Source organism: Coregonus clupeaformis, chromosome 30 (assembly GCF_020615455.1).
Source record: "Coregonus clupeaformis isolate EN_2021a chromosome 30, ASM2061545v1, whole genome shotgun sequence".
Taxonomy (NCBI): Eukaryota; Metazoa; Chordata; class Actinopteri; order Salmoniformes; family Salmonidae; genus Coregonus; species Coregonus clupeaformis.
In genome coordinates this window covers 46,976,487-46,995,520 of record NC_059221.1, presented here as the reverse complement: position 1 = coordinate 46,995,520, position 19,034 = coordinate 46,976,487, and the positions used below count along the sequence as shown (strand labels likewise).

At 41.2% G+C, this 19,034-nt stretch overlaps 1 protein-coding gene across 3 annotated transcripts in view; it reads right to left on the bottom strand.

Moving 5' to 3' along the window:
- Positions 1 to 19,034, bottom strand: part of otud5a (OTU deubiquitinase 5a) — a 30,602-nt gene that overhangs the window by 4,743 nt on the left and 6,825 nt on the right. For all 3 annotated transcript variants that reach the window (XM_041857069.2, XM_041857070.2, XM_041857071.2), the window contains exons 3-5: positions 2,388 to 2,452; positions 2,148 to 2,304; positions 1,532 to 1,680 (exon numbers count right to left, since the gene is read on the bottom strand). In XM_041857069.2, coding sequence (XP_041713003.1) covers positions 1,532 to 1,680; positions 2,148 to 2,304; positions 2,388 to 2,452 — 371 coding nt within the window. The remainder of the gene's footprint in view (positions 1 to 1,531; positions 1,681 to 2,147; positions 2,305 to 2,387; positions 2,453 to 19,034) is intronic.

Below are 19,034 nucleotides of genomic sequence, written 5' to 3'. Positions count from 1 at the left end.
GTCCGACTGCACAGTCTGTTCACCATAACGGTATGGTTCTCTGCCCTGCCAAACAGGCTGCTCAATATGATGAATGCGCCCAATACACAGAGGTCACAGCTGTCCCAACTAATAACAACTCTTTAGGCCTACCGATAACATCTGATGTGCTTCTAAAGCACTTTGAGTACCCAAGATACCTAAACAGTGCTATTGTTATCTAGCTAGCACTTCATGACAACCGCAATGTTATGAAGCTGTTTACTGACAACCAATGACACTATTAAGACAATACGTCTTTTCCCTTACAAATTAGAAAGTTCAAGAAAATGAAGTAGATAAGACTCTCCATCCACATTTGTGTTGTAATCAAAACATCGCTGCTTCTAACTGGCTCAAACTGGCACTGACATATGCCAACATTCAACCAATAACAACACAAAACAGGAATCTTCAATAAATACAATAACATAAAAAAACAGCTATTCTGTTGAGTGCTACAGTGGTTTTCCTGGCCAAGGAGCCCAGGCTAGTGTTTTCTAATTACTGTGGGGTCATTCATCATGGATGATGCGCTGCTTGTTGACCATGGTAGTGTTATCATTAGGCATCTCAACACAAACAGAACAGTGTACTGCTAATAGGCTCCTCCAGAGAGACAGGGACGTGTGGAATGTTGCCCCTCTCTGAGCTCAGCCTCCCTTCCTTTGATGTGTATGTATTCTGAAAGTGGGACACTCTTGTCTCGCAGGGATCAGAAGCTATGATGACCCAAAGACTGTCACCTCTCTCCCACTGACTGAGTCCGCCTGGCTGCCTGACTGTGTCTGGACGGACCCATGGACGTCATCCATTTCGTCAGGGGAAAGTCACAAGATCTCAGAATGATTCGGTTATGAAAGATTTCAATTGCACTATTACACAACCAATGCAGCATCCAAAACGCCTTTATAACTTTATGCAGCTAATCAATTAAGTCAAATTTGATAACAACCACCTGTTTAAGACAGGAAAATGCAATGGAACAGATAACAACACTAACAACAATGCTAGCCAGCTGCTAATTGGTTAATGTCAATAAATCAAATAATCATGAACTCAACATAAACTGCTCGTCACTGAAATGACACTGCAATGTGTCTGTGCCTCAGGGGCAATGCAGGCTGCCAATTGGAACATGTCAATGCACTGAAAGGCAACGATTAGGCAACAGTGCTTTCAAACAATCATATAGAGAGACAGAGGGGTCAACTGAGTCACACAGAGGAAGAAGACAGTCACACCGTCGTAAACAGGGCCATCATCTCTAGCATCGTAAATCAAGGTGAATCAAGGAGAATCAAGGTGAATCAAGGTGAATCAATTAGAATCAAGGGCACCTAATGACATTCTCCAGAATGCACATTTAACCTTTATTCTGACAGGGAGCCATGCTCAGATCAAGGTCTCTCTTATAGATGAGCCCACATAACACGTACTCTACCAGTTGTCCTCAAATTGCATGTTTTACACATCTAAAAACGGTCTTTCTTTTCAAGATGTTGGTACCCACCCCTGGTTTTAAAGCAGGAAGCCCAAGCCCTACTCCAATTGTGGCTTTGTTGGGGTTCACCACAGAGTTGTAGTGAATGTTACGATGGTAGCTGACTCTGATTGGTTCGTCATTGTTTTGATGAATGCCATGGAACGTGTTGATTGGTTCTGGAAGAGGAGGAAGGGGGGGGGGAAGAGTTAACAGAACTACATGATCAATGCAGTGCACTACTATGTCCACACTTATTCAGAAGATATTCAATTTAAAACAATAATGCCCAAATTGTCTAGACGTTAAATCAATATTAAAATGGCAGTTCTGTTTGAAAAACAGTCCAATTACTCACAGTACCTATTAGTAATCTCTCTCAAGTAGGCCTACACGTCAAAGCCATAACACTCCAAAATTACAAAATGTGACCAGTAATAATACTATAATATATACTATTTATCAGTCACTTTTATACAAAGCAACTTACAGTCATATGCTTGCATAAATCTTTACGTATGGGTGGTCCTGGGAATCTAACCCACTATCCTGGCGTCACAAGCGCCATTGCTCTACTAACTGAGTACAGATGACCATTAGCTCTGCTAATAATGCGCCTGGCATGGCCCACTACTGAACAACACACCTGTGCCTTCCTGGTAAACTTCCACTGGTCGATTGTACATTTCTGCCATAGCCTGCATCTCGATGTGGTTCCCGTGGCAGTTGTTTTTCCTCTTCCTGTTGATGTACGTGGTGAAGTCTTCTGTCACGTAGTTCGAGAAGTAGTCTGCATTTTTTGTCTGAAATTAGAGTTCACATTTTCATTATTAAAAACCCCAACAGGTGAAATCTGACTGGCAACCAAAGAAAGAAGGAAACTTACCAAGTAGTCCATGCAGTGTTTACGGACAACTTCATGCATATCTTGGTCTCCATATACTTGATCAGCTGCAAACAAGAGGGAATCAGGTGTTAAAACAACATGCAACATACATCTTCCTGACGAAGCCCAGATCAAATTAATACGTATGAAGTAGCATATGACTGACAAAGTATGACTAAGTATGATTAATGCAGTTGTATGTAATTTCATCAATAAGGATCTATGGGACCATTTTACAGTGGGGAAAAAAAGTTTTTAGTCAGCCACCAATTGTGCAAGTTCTCCCACTTAAAAAGATGAGAGAGGCCTGTAATTTTCATCATAGGTACACGTCAACTATGACAGACAAAATTAGAATTTTCTTTCCAGAAAATCACTTTGTAGGATTTTTAATGAATTTATTTGCAAATTATGGTGGAAAATAAGTATTTGGTCAATAACAAAAGTTTCTCAATACTTTGTTATATACCCTTTGTTGGCAATGACACAGGTCAAACGTTTTCTGTAAGTCTTCACAAGGTTTTCACACACTGTTGCTGGTATTTTGGCCCATTCCTCCATGCAGATCTCCTCTAGAGCAGTGATGTTTTGGGGCTGTCGCTGGGCAACACAGACTTTCAACTCCCTCCAAAGATTTTCTATGGGGTTGAGATCTGGAGACTGGCTAGGCCACTCCAGGACCTTGAAATGCTTCTTACGAAGCCACTCCTTCGTTGCCCGGGCGGTGTGTTTGGGATCATTGTCATGCTGAAAGACCCAGCCACGTTTCATCTTCAATGCCCTTGCTGATGGAAGGAGGTTTTCACTCAAAATCTCACGATACATGGCCCCATTCATTCTTTCCTTTACACGGATCAGTCATCCTGGTCCCTTTGCAGAAAAACTGCCCCAAAGCATGATGTTTCCACCTTTGGATGCAACTCAGCATTCTTTGTCCTCCAAACACGACGAGTTGAGTTTTTACCAAAAAGTTCTATTTTGGTTTCATCTGACCATATGACATTCTCCCAATCCTCTTCTGGATCATCCAAATGCACTCTAGCAAACTTCAGACGGGCCTGGACATGTACTGGCTTAAGCAGGGAAACACGTCTGGCACTGCAGGATTTGAGTCCCTGGCGGCGTAGTGTGTTACTGATGGTAGGCTTTGTTACTTTGGTCCCAGCTCTCTGCAGGTCATTCACTAGGTCCCCCCGTGTGGTTCTGGGATTTTTGCTCACCGTTCTTGTGATCATTTTGACCCCACGGGGTGAGATCTTGCGTGGAGCCCCAGATCGAGGGAGATTATCAGTGGTCTTGTATGTCTTCCATTTCCTAATAATTGCTCCCACAGTTGATTTCTTCAAACCAAGCTGCTTACCTATTGCAGATTCAGTCTTCCCAGCCTGGTGCAGGTCTACAATTTTGTTTCTGGTGTCCTTTGACAGCTCTTTGGTCTTGGCCATAGTGGAGTTTGGAGTGTGACTGTTTGAGGTTGTGGACAGGTGTCTTTTATACTGATGACAAGTTCAAACAGGTGCCATTAATACAGGTAACGAGTGGAGGACAGAGGAGCCTCTTAAAGAAGAAGTTACAGGTCTGTGAGAGCCAGAAATCTTGCTTGTTTGTAGGTGACCAAATACTTATTTTCCACCATAATTTGCAAATAAATTCATAAAAAATCCTACAATGTGATTTTCTGGATTTTTTCCCTCAATTTGTCTGTCATAGTTGACGTGTACCTATAATGAAAATTACAGGCCTCTCTCATCTTTTTAAGTGGGAGAACTTGCACAATTGGTGGCTGACTAAATACTTTTTTCCCCCACTGTATCTAAAGCAAGTGCACATTTTTATCATCATTATTGCACATTTGAATGCATAAGATGGTAGATTGACTGTAAAGGGGTATTTTGGCTGCCTTTTTCTGTGGTTGCATCCCCAGCTATACGTGATCTATATAGAGATATGAGTTGAGTCACTGGTATGATCCACAGATGTAAACAAAGCTAAAAAGGTTCTCTCCACAGCCCCCCCTTCCTCTACCAGCATAAAATATGCAAATGAGCACCAGTTTCAGTCTTCATTCCGGCAAGTCACATGGTAATGTAAGCCGCAAAGATTCTGAGAAACTCTTGGTCAATTTCCTCTTTCTCAGTATCAACCTGCTTAGCATAGGCGGGAACAGAAATACATTTAGAAAAATGGTTATGGAAATAGAATAAGAGTAAAACCTATATCTTACTTCCCACCATCGAACATATCTTTATTTAGTAAAAAATATGCACTATCATTCAAAAGTTTGGACAAACCTACTCATTCAAGGGTTTTTCTTTATTTTTACTATTTTTTACTTTGTAGAATAATAGTGAAGACATCAAAACTATGAAATAACACATATGGAATCATGTAGTAACTAAAAAAAAGTGTTAAACAAATGAAAATATATTTTATATTTGAGATTCTTCAAATAGCCACCCTTTGCCTTGATGACAGCTTTGCACACTCTTGGCATTCTCTCAACCAGCTTCATGAGGTAGTCACCTGGAATGCATTTCAATTAACATGTGTGCCTTCTTAAAAGGTCATTTGTGGAATTTCTTTCCTTCTTAATGCGTTTGAGCCAATCAGTTGTGTTGTGACAAGGTAGGGGTGGTATACAGAAGATAGCCCTATATAAGTCCATATTATGGCAAGAACAGCTCAAATAAGCAAAGAGAAACAACAGTCCATCATTACTTTAAGACATGAAGGTCAGTCAATACGGAACATTTCAAGAACTTTAAAGTTTCTTCAAGTGCAGTCGCAAAAAACATTAAGCGATATGATGAAACTGGCTCTCATGAGGACTGCCACAGGAATGGAAGACCCAGAGTTACCTCTGCTGCAGAGGATAAGTTAATTAGAGTTACCAACCTCAGAAACTGCAGGCCAAATAAATGCTTCAGAGTTCAATTTCTTTTTTTTTCTTCACCTTTATTTAACCAGGTAAGCCAGTTGAGAACAAGTTCTCATTTACAACTGCGACCTGGCCAAGATAAAGCAATGCAGTGCGGTAAAAACAACAACACAGAGTTACATATGGGGTAAACAAAACATAAAGTCAAAAATACAACAGAAAATATATATATACAGTGTGTGCGAATGTAGTAAGTTATGGAGGTAAGGCAATAAATATGCCATAGTGCAAAATAGTTACAATTTCGTATTAACACTGGAATGATAGATGTGCAAAAGATGATGTGCAAATAGAGATACTGGGGTGCAAATTAGCAAAATAAATAATATGGGGATGAGGTAGTTTGGTGGGCTAATTTCAGATGGGCTGTGTACAGGTGCAGTGATCGGTAAGCTGCTCTGACAACTGACGCTTAAAGTTAGTGAGGGAGATAAGAGTCTCCAGCTTCAGAGATTTTTGCAGTTCGTTCCAGTCATTGGCAGCAGAGAACTGGAAGGAATGGCGGCCAAAGGAGGTGTTGGCTTTGGGGATGACCAGTGAGATATACCTGCTGGAGCGCAGACTACGGGTGGGTGTTGCTATGGTGACCAGTGAGCTAAGATAATACGGGGATTTGCCTAGCAGTGATTTATAGATGACCTGGAGCCAGTGGGTTTGGCGACAAATATGTAGTGAGGGCCAGCCAACAAGAGTGTACAGGGGCTTTGGTGACAAAACGGATGGCACTGTGATAGACTACATCCAATTTGCTGAGTAGAGTGTTGGAGGCTATTTTGTAAATGACATCGCCGAAGTCAAGGATCGGTAGGATAGTCAGTTTTACGAGGGCATGTTTGGCAGTATGAGTGAAGGAGGCTTTGTTTGCGAAATAGGAAGCCGATTCTAGATCCAACTTTAGATTGGAGATGCTTAAAGTGAGTCTGGAAGGAGAGTTTACAGTCTAACCAGACACCTAGGAACAAACACATCTCAACATCAACTGTTCAGAGGAGACTGTGTGAATCAGGCCTTCATGGTCGAATTGCTGCAAATAAATCACTACTAAAGGACACCAATAAGAAGAAGAGACTTGCTTGGGCCAAGAAACACAAGCAATGGACATTAGACCGGTGGAAATGTGTCCTTTGTCTGGAGTCCAAATTGGTGATTTTTGGTTCCAACCGCCGTGTCTTTGTGAGACGCGGTGTGGGTGAACGGATGATCCCTGCATGTGTATTTCCCACGTAAAGCATGGAGGAGGAGGTGTTATGGTGTGGAGGTGCTTTGCTGGTGACACTGTCTGTGATTTATTTAGAATTCAAGGCACACTTAACCAGCATGGCTACCACAACATTCTGCAGCAATACGCCATCACATCTGGTTTGGGCTTAGTGGGACTATCATTTGTTTTTCAACAGGACAATGACCCAACACAACTTCAGCCTGTGTAAGGGCTATTTTACCAAGAAGGAGAGTGATGGAGTGCTGCATCAGATGACCTGGCCTCCACAATCCCCCGACCTCAACCCAATTGAGATGGTTTGGGATGAGTCAGACCGCAGAGTGAAGGAAAAGCAGCCAACAAGTGCTCAGCGTATGTGGGAACTCCTTCAACACTGTTGGAAAAGCATTCCAGGTGAAGCTGGTTGAGCGAATGCCGAGAGTGTGCAAAGCTGTCATCAAGGCAAAGGGTGGCTATTTGAAGAATCTCAAATATAAAATATATGTTGATTTGTTTAACACTTTTTTGGTTACTACATGATTCCATGTGTTATGTCATAGTTTTGATGTCTTCACTAATATTCTACAATGTAGAAAATAGTAAAAAATAAAGAAAAACCCTGAAATTAGTAGGTGTGTCCAAACTTTTGATTGGTACTGTATATATCTACAATGCAAACTAAAAAGAGCAAGAGTTTTAACCTGCAGATAGTGACTAAAGTCTTTGATAAATGTCATTTCCAGCAACTGTCAGTGCCATAATGTCAATATCGACAACGTAGTCTTGAATTTCACTACAAAAAACCTACAGTGTTTTGAAGCTTGTGTATGACGAGCACAAAATATTCTAGTTCCCTTGTGACTGAATGTTCTCATGGCAAGATGTGGCACTGGCAACACTCCAAGTGCCTAGTGTTGGATGGAGGTCACATTTTCTGGCAGGTCCAGTTTGTCATTATGCCTCAGCAACACGCCTGAATGAGCTGCTCAGTGTGTTCCTGACCTTCAACATGTTCCTCATTGTCACTCTGGACAGAGTCAGATTTAAACAAATAGGCCTACAATACATAAGGAGTGACACGAAGGACGGTAGTTCAAGATTAAAATACAGATGTATGGACGTCTAAATATCATTCAGCAGCCTGTCACCTACTGGTTTAAAGAAGTGATGAAGAATTAGGCTAGAGGAGACGAGTCACATGTTTGACTGCTTTCAGTACCCAATTCCCCTGATGAGGTTGAGGTGTAATGGTCTATGAACCAAGTGAAGCCCAGTGAAGTATGACATGGACAGGTGTAGGAGGGCTGGTTGAGATGGGGATTACCCCTAAACCCATTGGTGTAAATCTGACTCATCTGCCAAAACATCAACTTCTCATTTGATCTTTCCACTGCACGTTTCAGTTCTGAACAAAACATGTTAGGACCTCATTTAGTTATGTGGTTGATTTGTCATGTAGCCTTCAGTAATTTTCTAAAATAACTAAAATCATCAATTAAGAGTACAAAGGGCAATTGCATGCCAGCAGAAAATATTTTTGGTATCTCTGATTGTTCTGGCAATTCTCACATAGAAACTTCATTGGGAGGAAGGACGTTTGAAATGCTTTTTACATTTGTATCAAACCATTTTTTAGAAAATCATGATGAAAGTGGCCGTTTTAGGCCCTTTTTAGACCTACACATGCCTCCTGTAAGACCCTATGATCTGTGAACCATACAAGATACAGACGTCTTGGTGTCATTATATTCCTTGTAGTAGTGGTCACCAACCTTTGAGTCAAGATCCCTTTCACAGTCAAAAAGCAAGCAGAGATCTACCGCTTTCTTTTTTAAACATGACTTTAATTTTTTTACTATTAACTTAATAAAAACTGTGGTTTGTGCAGTAGGCCTAATACATTATCATAGCATATTGGAAATATGCCTGTCCTGCCAATATTGTTCTTCGCAGACCATACTAGATTTAAAAACTCGAGCTTTGATTACAAAATAGATCAGTTGATGTAGCACTTGCAAGGCAAAGCTGAGCATAAATTGAAATAATTCGCTTTTATATTTTACTGGACTGATGGTACCTGCATCTGATGATCATGGTGCTTTCAAGACAACTAGGAAATACATTTAAAAAACGAGGTCAAAATCATGACGTCAGTGATCTTCAGGTCGGAAAGTTGGAGTTCTAGAAAGATGCCATGTTTCCGACATTGAATTCCGAGTTGAATGACCATTCAAAACCATTTTCCCCCCAGTCGGATCTCGTTCTCCTTTTTGATTTTGCTTTTATTTTTAACATATTGTTAGGAAGAATATACTCTTCAAACTTACTCTTCAAACATCAAATATACTCTTCAAGAGAAGAGTGGGTTCTCTGGTACTTACAATGATATGCCCCATTTTGACCATAGAATGTACACAGAGTATACCAAACATTAAGAACAACTTCCTAATATTTAGTTGCAAATGTAAATGACCCTGAACGATGAAAATGCACATGATTTACTTACTTAGTCCTATTCAATTATCAACAAAATAGGCTAATAAATAGCCTAATGCATGGCTGGTTACAACTGCCTGCATTTATTCCAGACACAGATTTAGATGAAGGTAGGCTAATTCACTTGACCCATGTAGTTTCACTTTCGAGAGGATTAAAACCTCTCTACCAACACTTATGCCACAACATTTGAACAGTAAAAATGATCTACAGTGGGGGAAAAAAGTATTTAGTCAGCCACCAATTGTGCAAGTTCTCCCACTTAAAAAGATGAGAGGCCTGTAATTTTCATCATAGGTACACGTCAACTATGACAGACAAAATGAAAAAAAAAAATCCAGAAAATCACATTGTAGGATTTTTAATGAATTTATTTGCAAATTATGGTGGAAAATAAGTATTTGGTCAATAACAAAAGTTTCTCAATACTTTGTTATATACCCTTTGTTGGCAATGACACAGGTCAAACGTTTTCTGTAAGTCTTCACAAAGGTTTTCACACACTGTTGCTGGTATTTTGGCCCATTCCTCCATGTAGATCTCCTCTAGAGCAGTGATGTTTTGGGGCTGTCGCTGGGCAACACAGACTTTCAACTCCCTCCAAAGATTTTCTATGGGGTTGAGATCTGTAGACTGGCTAGGCCACTCCAGGACCTTGAAATGCTTCTTACGAAGCCACTCCTTCGTTGCCCGGGCGGTGTGTTTGGGATCATTGTCATGCTGAAAGACCCAGCCACGTTTCATCTTCAATGCCCTTGCTGATGGAAGGAGGTTTTCAATCAAAATCTCACGATACATGGCCCCATTCATTCTTTCCTTTACACGGATCAGTCGTCCTGGTCCCTTTGCAGAAAAACAGCCCTAAAGCATGATGTTTCCACCCCCATGCTTCACAGTAGGTATGGTGTTCTTTGGATGCAACTCAGCATTCTTTGTCCTCCAAACACGACGAGTTGAGTTCTTACCAAAAAGTTCTATTTTGGTTTCATCTGACCATATGACATTCTCCCAATCCTCTTCTGGATCATCCAAATGCACTCTAGCAAACTTCAGACGGGCCTGGACATGTACTGGCTTAAGCAGGGGGACACGTCTGGCACTGCAGGATTTGAGTCCCTGGCGGCGTAGTGTGTTACTGATAGTAGGCTTTGTTACTTTGGTCCCAGCTCTCTGCAGGTCATTCACTAGGTCCCCCCGTGTGGTTCTGGGATTTTTGCTCACCGTTATTGTGATCATTTTGACCCCACGGGGTGAGATCTTGCGTGGAGCCCCAGATCGAGGGAGATTATCAGTGGTCTTGTATGTCTTCCATTTCCTAATAATTGCTCCCACAGTTGATTTCTTCAAACCAAGCTGCTTACCTATTGCAGATTCAGTCTTCCCAGCCTGGTGCAGGTCTACAATTTTGTTTCTGGTGTCCTTTGACAGCTCTTTGGTCTTGGCCATAGTGGAGTTTGGAGTGTGACTGTTTGAGGTTGTGGACAGGTGTCTTTTATACTGATAACAAGTTCAAACAGGTGCCATTAATACAGGTAACGAGTGGAGGACAGAGGAGCCTCTTAAAGAAGAAGTTACAGGTCTGTGAGAGCCAGAAATCTTGCTTGTTTGTAGGTGGCCAAATACTTATTTTCCACCATAATTTGCAAATAAATTCCTTAAAAATCCTACAATGTGATTTTCTGGATTTTTTTCCCTCAATTTGTCTGTCATAGTTGACGTGTACCTATAATGAAAATTACAGGCCTCTCTCATCTTTTTAAGTGGGAGAACTTGCACAATTGGTGGCTGACTAAATACTTTTTTCCCCCACTGTACATTTGCAATTTTATTTTCGAATGATCTGTCGCTCGGTAAACATGCCTGGGCGAGAATAAATCATAATAGCAAGAAATATGGGCTTGGATCACGACATAACGACAGATGCCAGCAATGGAATAATTATACTGACAGACAAAGTAGGCCTACTAAACAACTCCAAGTAAACAGACAAAAACAACCATATAGCCTCAGAAAAGTCGACAGGAAGTAACTACACTGAACAAAAATATAAATGCAACATGCTACAATTTCAAAGATTTTACTAAGTTACAGTTCATATAAGGAAATCAGTCAATTGAAATAAATTCATTAGGCCGAATCTATGGATTTCACATGACTGGGCAGGGGCGCAGCCATGGGTGGGCATAGACCACTGTAGCTCAGCTGGTAGAGCACGCTTGTACGCAGGTTGGTTCGATCCCGGACCACCCACAAAAAAATGTGTGCACGTGCTGTAAGTCGCTTTGAACGTCTGAAATGGCATATTATTTTTATTTTTTTTAGACCTACTTGGGAGCCAGGCCCACCCACTGGGGAGCCAGGCCCAGCCAATCAGAATGAGTTTTTCCCCACAAAAGGGCTTTATTACAGAAATAAGTACTCCTCAGTTTCATCAGCTGTCCGGGTGGCTGGTCTCAGACAATCCCGCAGGTGAAGAAGCCGGATGTGGAGGTCCTGGGCTGGCGTGTTTACACATGGTCTGTGGTTGTGAGGCCGGTTGGACGTACTGCCAAATTCTCTAAAACGACGTTGGAGGCGGCTTATGGTAGAGAAATTAACATTAAATTTTCTGGCAACAGCTCTGGTGGACATTCCTGCAGTCCGCATGCCAATTGCACACTCCCTCAAAACTTGAGACATCTGTGGCATTGTGTTGTGTGACAAAACAGCACATTTTAGAGTGGCCTTTTATTGTCCCCAGCACAAGGTGCACCTGTGTAATGATCATGCTGTTTAATCAGCTTCTTGATATGCCACACCTGTCAGGTGGATGGATTATCTTGGCAAAGGAGAAATGCTCACTAACAGGGATGTAAACTAATTTGTGCCCAAGATTTGAGAGAAATACGCTTTGTGAGTATGGAACATTTCTGGGGTCTTTTATTTCATCTCATGAAACATGGGACCAACACTTTACATGCTGCGTTTATATTTTCGTACAGTGTAGATTGAACAACAACGACTAGCTACGGATTCATAAATGATGTTTGGAGACGAGTGAGTGAAAGAGAGCCGCGCGTGTCTGTCTGGGGAAATTACAGACAGAAAAACTAGCCAATAGTCGTTTAGCGCACGATACTCGTTTTATCTGAGTACTCGGCACATCCCTACCATTTACCATTCACGGTGCTCATAAAAAACTTATTAGAACTTCAGAATTTGCAGAGCCCACTCTGGAAACGTGATGTACTTGTAGAGTATATTGTTCTAAACAATATGTCTTAAAATTAACAAAATCTAAAAAGGGTAGTCTTGAGATATTCATATTGTTAATGTTGAATAGATTCATGTGGAAATGTGTATTTCAGAATCTAGACACACTCCATATGTTAGAGCCCACTGTAAGGAGTATAATGACACCAAAATGTATCATGTACGGTTCACGGATCATAGGGTGTTACAGGAGGCACGAATAGGTCTAAAAAGGGCCTAAAATGGCGACTTCCATCATGATTTTCAAAAAAATGGTTTGTGATACAAATGTAAAAAGCATTTGAAACATTCTTCCTCCCAATTAAGTTTCTATGTGAGAATTGCCAAAACAATCTGAGACACTGTACCAAAAATATTTTCCGCTCCCACTGGTGTGGAATCGCCCCAAAGCAACCTAAGAGAGTTCGATGGGTAGGGTTGGTGAATTTGATGAACTGGGGTTGATGGCTGTCAGAAAACATGACTAGGCCACTGGTCAATGACGAGGAGATTGACGAGAAAAACGGAAGAGGAAGAAATTCTTCGTGCAAGATTACTGAGAAAAAGAGCTGAATAGATAGGCTACATTTAACAAGAAAGGAGAAGAGACCAAGACCACACAGAGAACCAGAAACCACATGCATACTAGCTACAACCAATGTACTGTAGGATAGAGATAATGCAATGCTGGTAAGTAACCAATTAGTGCATTTCTAAGAAAGGGGCGGGGCTCTATGTAGATCTAGAGACAAGCGGATTAGTTTGGTTCCTACCCTGCTGGTCTGTCAACGGTTGATAAAGTTTATCTAAATTATGCAGAATTACTCTTAAGTCACCCGTCAATGGAGAACAAGCACGTGAATAAAGAAATCTGTCTTCACTGGAATCATCAGCGAGGCCCAACATTGCTCCATTGAGTCTTTATTTTCTCATTCATAGTCCTTAGAACACATCAATGCAACAGTCAGTGGTGGAAAGATAAAACACTGCAGACCGTAGGTTTTTCTATGTCAACTCAAAACAGTATTAGAGTAGGCTGCAATAAGACATGCTACTAAAAGCTTCTTAAAAGACTGTTTCACTCAGTCTACTCTGCCCAGGAAACAAAGTAATAAGGGTAAGTTGGGTTGAGAATAGATATTGAATGCCATGAACAGCCCTGCATTCATATCATTTCAGGCACCACAGTTGAGTGGACATACCCTAAAATGTTTTTATTTTAGTTTTTTTTAAGGTAGCCCTGCCAGTCAGATGCAGGTGAATCATGGCTACCATTGTTGATGCTTTGCTACTGATCACTGACCCACTGACTGATCCTAGAGGAGATGAGCACCAGTATTACAGTCTAACGCATAGCAGTACAACCTATTTGCCAATGACACTGCCAGGTTCCAGTGACCTGTCGTATTTGACCGGACATCTCCAACTTGAACTTTGCTCTTTAAACATAAACAGATCAATAGCCCCCTACCTATGTCAATTGCATTCAACATCTAATCACAGATAAGGCCTACCTCCCACCATCTCATCTTTTGAGCTAAAATTACATTTATGGTGGATTTACTGTGGCCTCAATGCTCGCTTCAGTGTCATTTTCACCCAAACTAGACTTCATCAATCAGGCTGCTAGGCATAAAACTGGATGAGAGATTGATATAGGCTTCAATTGTAAGGGCTTATCCTGCCATGACACCCTTTTATCTCTGACTATGTCTTCACCTTCATCTAACAGTTCACAAGCATTTCAATATGGGAAAAGTTCAAACTTATTTTTCCATGCCAGGTCTGAATTACTAAACCCAGTGTGAATGTGTGTGGGGAGGAAGACATCCCACGTTGTGTGTGTGTGTGTGTGGGGTGTGGGGGGGGATGACGACATCCCACGTGTTGTGTGTGTGCTGTCTGTACTATTGCAACTCATACCAGCAATGTGCAATTGGGCAAAAGGGCAAAGTGAGCAATGTGTGAATTTCAAAATGTCCAAATTAACAATTATTACTTAAGATTACCATCACTTCTGAATCATAGTAAGACACTGAAGGCTTAAGGTCATGAGCAGTGTATTGTGATCGGATTCTGACTTTGGGTAACATTTCAAAATGATAGTGGGGGGTGATCTCCATTCTTTCTCAATTTTTCAGACAGTCGTCTATGCTGGTTGGGATTATTGCAAAACTCGTCTTTTTCGGACCAGACAGAGGAAAATGTGTAGACTCACTGTAACAGTAATTAAGCCAAAGGGCACCATCTCTAAGTTCACCAATACAGTGTGCCTTCACATACAAAATTGTGACAATATTGTATTTTTCTCTCGCTTCAAAAAATATTTTGCCAGTTCAAGTTTCACTTACACAGGTACTACTAGCTTTGCTCATGATCTCACTGTGTAAGGTCAAAGGCCACCAATGTGCTGTCCTGACCGGTTACATGGGTAGTGTTTTGTGTAGTCCTGAGACCTATAAGAACCACAGGGTCAACACAATGATCAACGTCTTTGGAATGCACCACGGAAACTCCTAACTCCAGTTTAGCTTCAAACTTTGCTCTACGTTTTTGAATAGGCAAATAACATGAGATCCTTAGTGTATGAGCTTCAATGTTACCAAAGCTCGGCCAGTAGCCTTCAGGCCAGCCGGAGGTGAAATGAATTTTATTACTATGAAAATGTGAGAGCCTAATATCCAGATGCTCGTCATCCTTCAGGCTGTGTGTTCAGTGGCCTGGTGAGTCACAGGTACAAATACTTACCATCCTGGGTCGCTGAGTCACTTAGCAAAGAAAATGTATTAACTGGCTTCTACCTCAGATTGTAGGCCAAGTTGTTAGTTCATTTTGTAAAACAGAAAGCGACCGGTCATAAACTTCATTTAGGCTATGTGGATTTGGAACTTTCTTTAACAAGTTTGAACTATTTTAAAGCCCCTCTGGGCTAATTAACACCATGACGATGCGCACGACTCTTCCTTATGGAAGACACTGTTACCATGTCAACATTGCCAGTAAGGAATTTCAACCACACCTTAGCGCACAATGAAATGAAAGGACTGTAGAGAGGACCGCACAGAAGTCAATAACTAAGGCCTAAATGATAGCAGCAATATACAGGCCCTGCAGGATCCTAATGGAGGGGAACCATTCAGAGTTGTCATGGGGAAAAGTGGAAAATGAGAACAGGCTCTGGGCCTATCACGCCTGGTTCACTGGATGACATCGTTGTTGTGCAGCAAGTATGCACGTTTGGATTCATGGACAGACGGTGCTAAACCAAAATACATTCACAGTGTAAAACACAAACAAAGTGCATGTTAACTCCCACCTGTCTTTTCTCTGGACGCCAGACAGAATCTCAATCGTTTTGTTTACTACCACAGACAGAGAAACATTGGACACAATTCAGACACAACCCGTTGGACACAACTCAGAGTCACATGCAGCTGGAATGTGTTTTGCATATTTTAAGGCTTTCTCCAACCGGTTCACACACCTGAGAAATGAGTAGATCTGCAGTCTCCACACACAGGTTTAACTTGCTTCAGCCTAAGCATTCCTACTTACAGACCATAGAGTCATGTGACTAGTGATAGTATCCCTCGTACCTGAGAATGTCGCTAGGTTGGCGAGAATACCTCTGGAATGTTAATTGTTATAAAACGATGGCAGAATTGGTAGGGCATTCCGATCAAAGCAATGCTCCATGGTATGTGAACTGTTTAATTTATATATTCGATTTTCTTGTGCTATTGGCAAGAAACAAAAACATACAAAAAAAGTTAGTTTTTTTGTATCTTAAGCAAAAAATAGTCACAGCCAGTATGTTCACGTTTCAAAACACACCATGACTATACTCAACCTATTTCATAGTTAGACGTTGTTTTTTTAATGATAAGGTTAGTGGAATTGGGCTGTGTGGAGAAGAGATAGTCCTGGGAATGATAAGTGCAAGCAGGCACAGTTAGTTCTGGCTCATTGGCAGTGTATGTTCCAGTCTGTTAATCAAGAAAGGGTCGCCTACTATTGTTGGGATCAAAAGCACAAAGGGTCTAGACTAGAGCTCCTTTTGCACAAGTGTCCCACTATCAACCAATTATCACAAAACAGGGCTGATATTGATGAGAGGAAGGCGGTGACAATTCATTTCTCCAATGCGTCCTCTCAACATTAGGGTCGTTGCACCAATTTGTGCATTTTGAGAAGTGTAACATGTTTTATTTTTTACATTCTGTCATAAAGAGCACATGTTCAACTTCATAAAAAAAATAGTTTTCCCATTTCAACAGGTTAAAAGGAAAAAAAAGGACTACAGTAAGGCCTATTAAGTGCCAAATAGAGTAACAGGGTTGACTGGGTTGACGATCTCATCTTAAATCAGCCATGAATCCCCTTGTGACAGGGGGAATGGAAGCTTGTTGTGTGCAACAGGGAGATACAATTGAATCCAAGCTTCACCCCAAAACATGTATTGTTAACAGTTCTAACCGGTCTGTCTATGGGTAACCGGGTTGACGTGTTCTGTTCGACCACTCAATTTTCCATCAGAAAACACAAAACAATGGCCAAAAGGTTACCAGTTCAACTGCTTTTACACTATGATTTCACTATTAGATGTTCAATGTTGCTTTTGAAAAAAATATTTTTTTTAAAAAAAGAATAGTTTCACCATATTAAAACAAGAGTTCAGTTAACAGAATAGGGTTGACTTGGAAATGAGGGACAGACATAAATGAATCACTAATCACATTAAATAAATAATCATCTTTAGAAATGACTGTCAAAGCAACAAAATAACTAGGGCTTTACAATGATGGTGAAAACTGTGTGGATTAAGTGTGTTAAAATCTTCCTAGAAGTCACAGAGGATGCACGGAGGGACATGTCAAAATGCTGAGTCTTTATTAATATTACCAATCTGATGGATTGAATTCTCCATGTTGTCTATATTAAAAGGGCACTTCATTCAATTAACAAATTCAACATTGGTGCACAATTTCTACTTAAAATTTCACTATTTTCGTGGAACGACCCATTATCCATTTTAATCTCACTGATATCAATTACAGTGAGAGAAAAAAGTATTTGATCCCCTGCTGATTTTGTATGTTTGCCCACTGACAAAGACATGATCAGTCTATAATTTTAATGGTATGTTTATTTGAACAGTGAGAGACAGAATAACAACAAAAAAATCCAGAAAAACACATGTCAAAAATGTTATAAATTGATTTGCATTTTAATGGAGGGAAATAAGTATTTGACCCCTCTGCAAAACATGACTTAGTTCTTGGTGGCAAAACCCTTGTTGGCAATCAGAGGTCAGACGTTTCTTGTAGTTGGCCACCAGGTTTGCACACATCTCAGGAGGGATTTTGTCCCACTCCTCTTTGCAGATCTTCTCCAAGACGTTTGGCAACTCGAACCTTCAGCTCCCTCCACAGATTTTCTATGGGATTAAGGTCTGGAGACTGGCTAGGCCACTCCAGGACCTTAATGTGCTTCTTCTTGAGACACTCCTTTGTTGCCTTGGCCATGTGTTTTGGGTCATTGTCATAATGTTTCCACCTCCATGTTTGACGGTGGGGATGGTGTTCTTGGGGTCATAGGCAGCATTCCTCCTCCTCCAAACACGGCGAGTTGAGTTGATGCCAAAGAGCTAAATTTTGGTCTCATCTCACCACAACACTTTCACCCAGTTCTCCTCTGAATCATTCAGATGTTCATTGGAAAACTTCAGACAGGCCTGTATATGTGCTTTCTTGAGCAGGGGGACCTTGCGGGCGCTGCAGGATTTCAGTCCTTCACGGCGTAGTGTGTTACCAATTGTTTTCTTGGTGACTATGGTCCCAGCTGCCTTGAGAGCATTGACAAGATCCTCCCGTGTAGTTCTGGGCTGATCCTCACCGTTCTCATGATCATTGCAACTCCACGAGGTGAGATCTTGCATGGAGCCCCAGGCCGAGGGAGATTGAGAGTTATTTTGTGTTTCTTCCATTTGCGAATAATCGCACCAACTGTTGTCACCTTCTCACCAAGCTGCTTGGCGATGGTCTTGTAGCCCATTCCAGCCTTGTGTAGGTCTACAATCTTGTCCCTGACATCCTTGGAGAGCTCTTTGGTCTTGGCCATGGTGGAGAGTTTGGAATCTGATTGATTGATTGCTTCTGTGGACAGGTGTCTTTTATACAGGTAACAAGCTGAGTTTAGGAGCACTCCCTTTAAGAGTGTGCTCCTAATCTCAGCTCGTTACCTGTATAAAAGACACCTGGGAGCCAGAAATCTTTCTGATTGAGAGGGGGTCAAATACTTATTTCCCTCATTAAAATGCAAATCAATTTATAACATTTTTGACATGCGTTTTTCTGGATTTCTTTTGTTGTTATTCGGTCTCTCACTGTTCAAATAAACCTACCATTAAAATTATAGACTGATCATTTCTTTGTCAGTGGGCAAACGTACAAAATCAGCAGGGGATCAAATACGTTTTTTCCCTCACTGTAAATGTATCAACCAAAACCAATGAAGTTCTATTCCTCTGGCGCCTGTGTCAGGAAAACATTAACAGATAGCCTAGATGGTTGGGAAGGTGACTTCTGACAGGTTGATTAGCTGCCTGGGTCAGAGTGGCCCACTCCCACATGTCCACACAAACTTTACACACAGCTCTAATGTAAAGTTGATTTCCGGTATGCATTATTCTCTGCCAACACAGAGCAAAGAAAGGTAACAAAGTGACTGAAAAACTAAAATGAGTGAAAGGAGGAGTGAGGGTATTGATAACAGTGAGGGT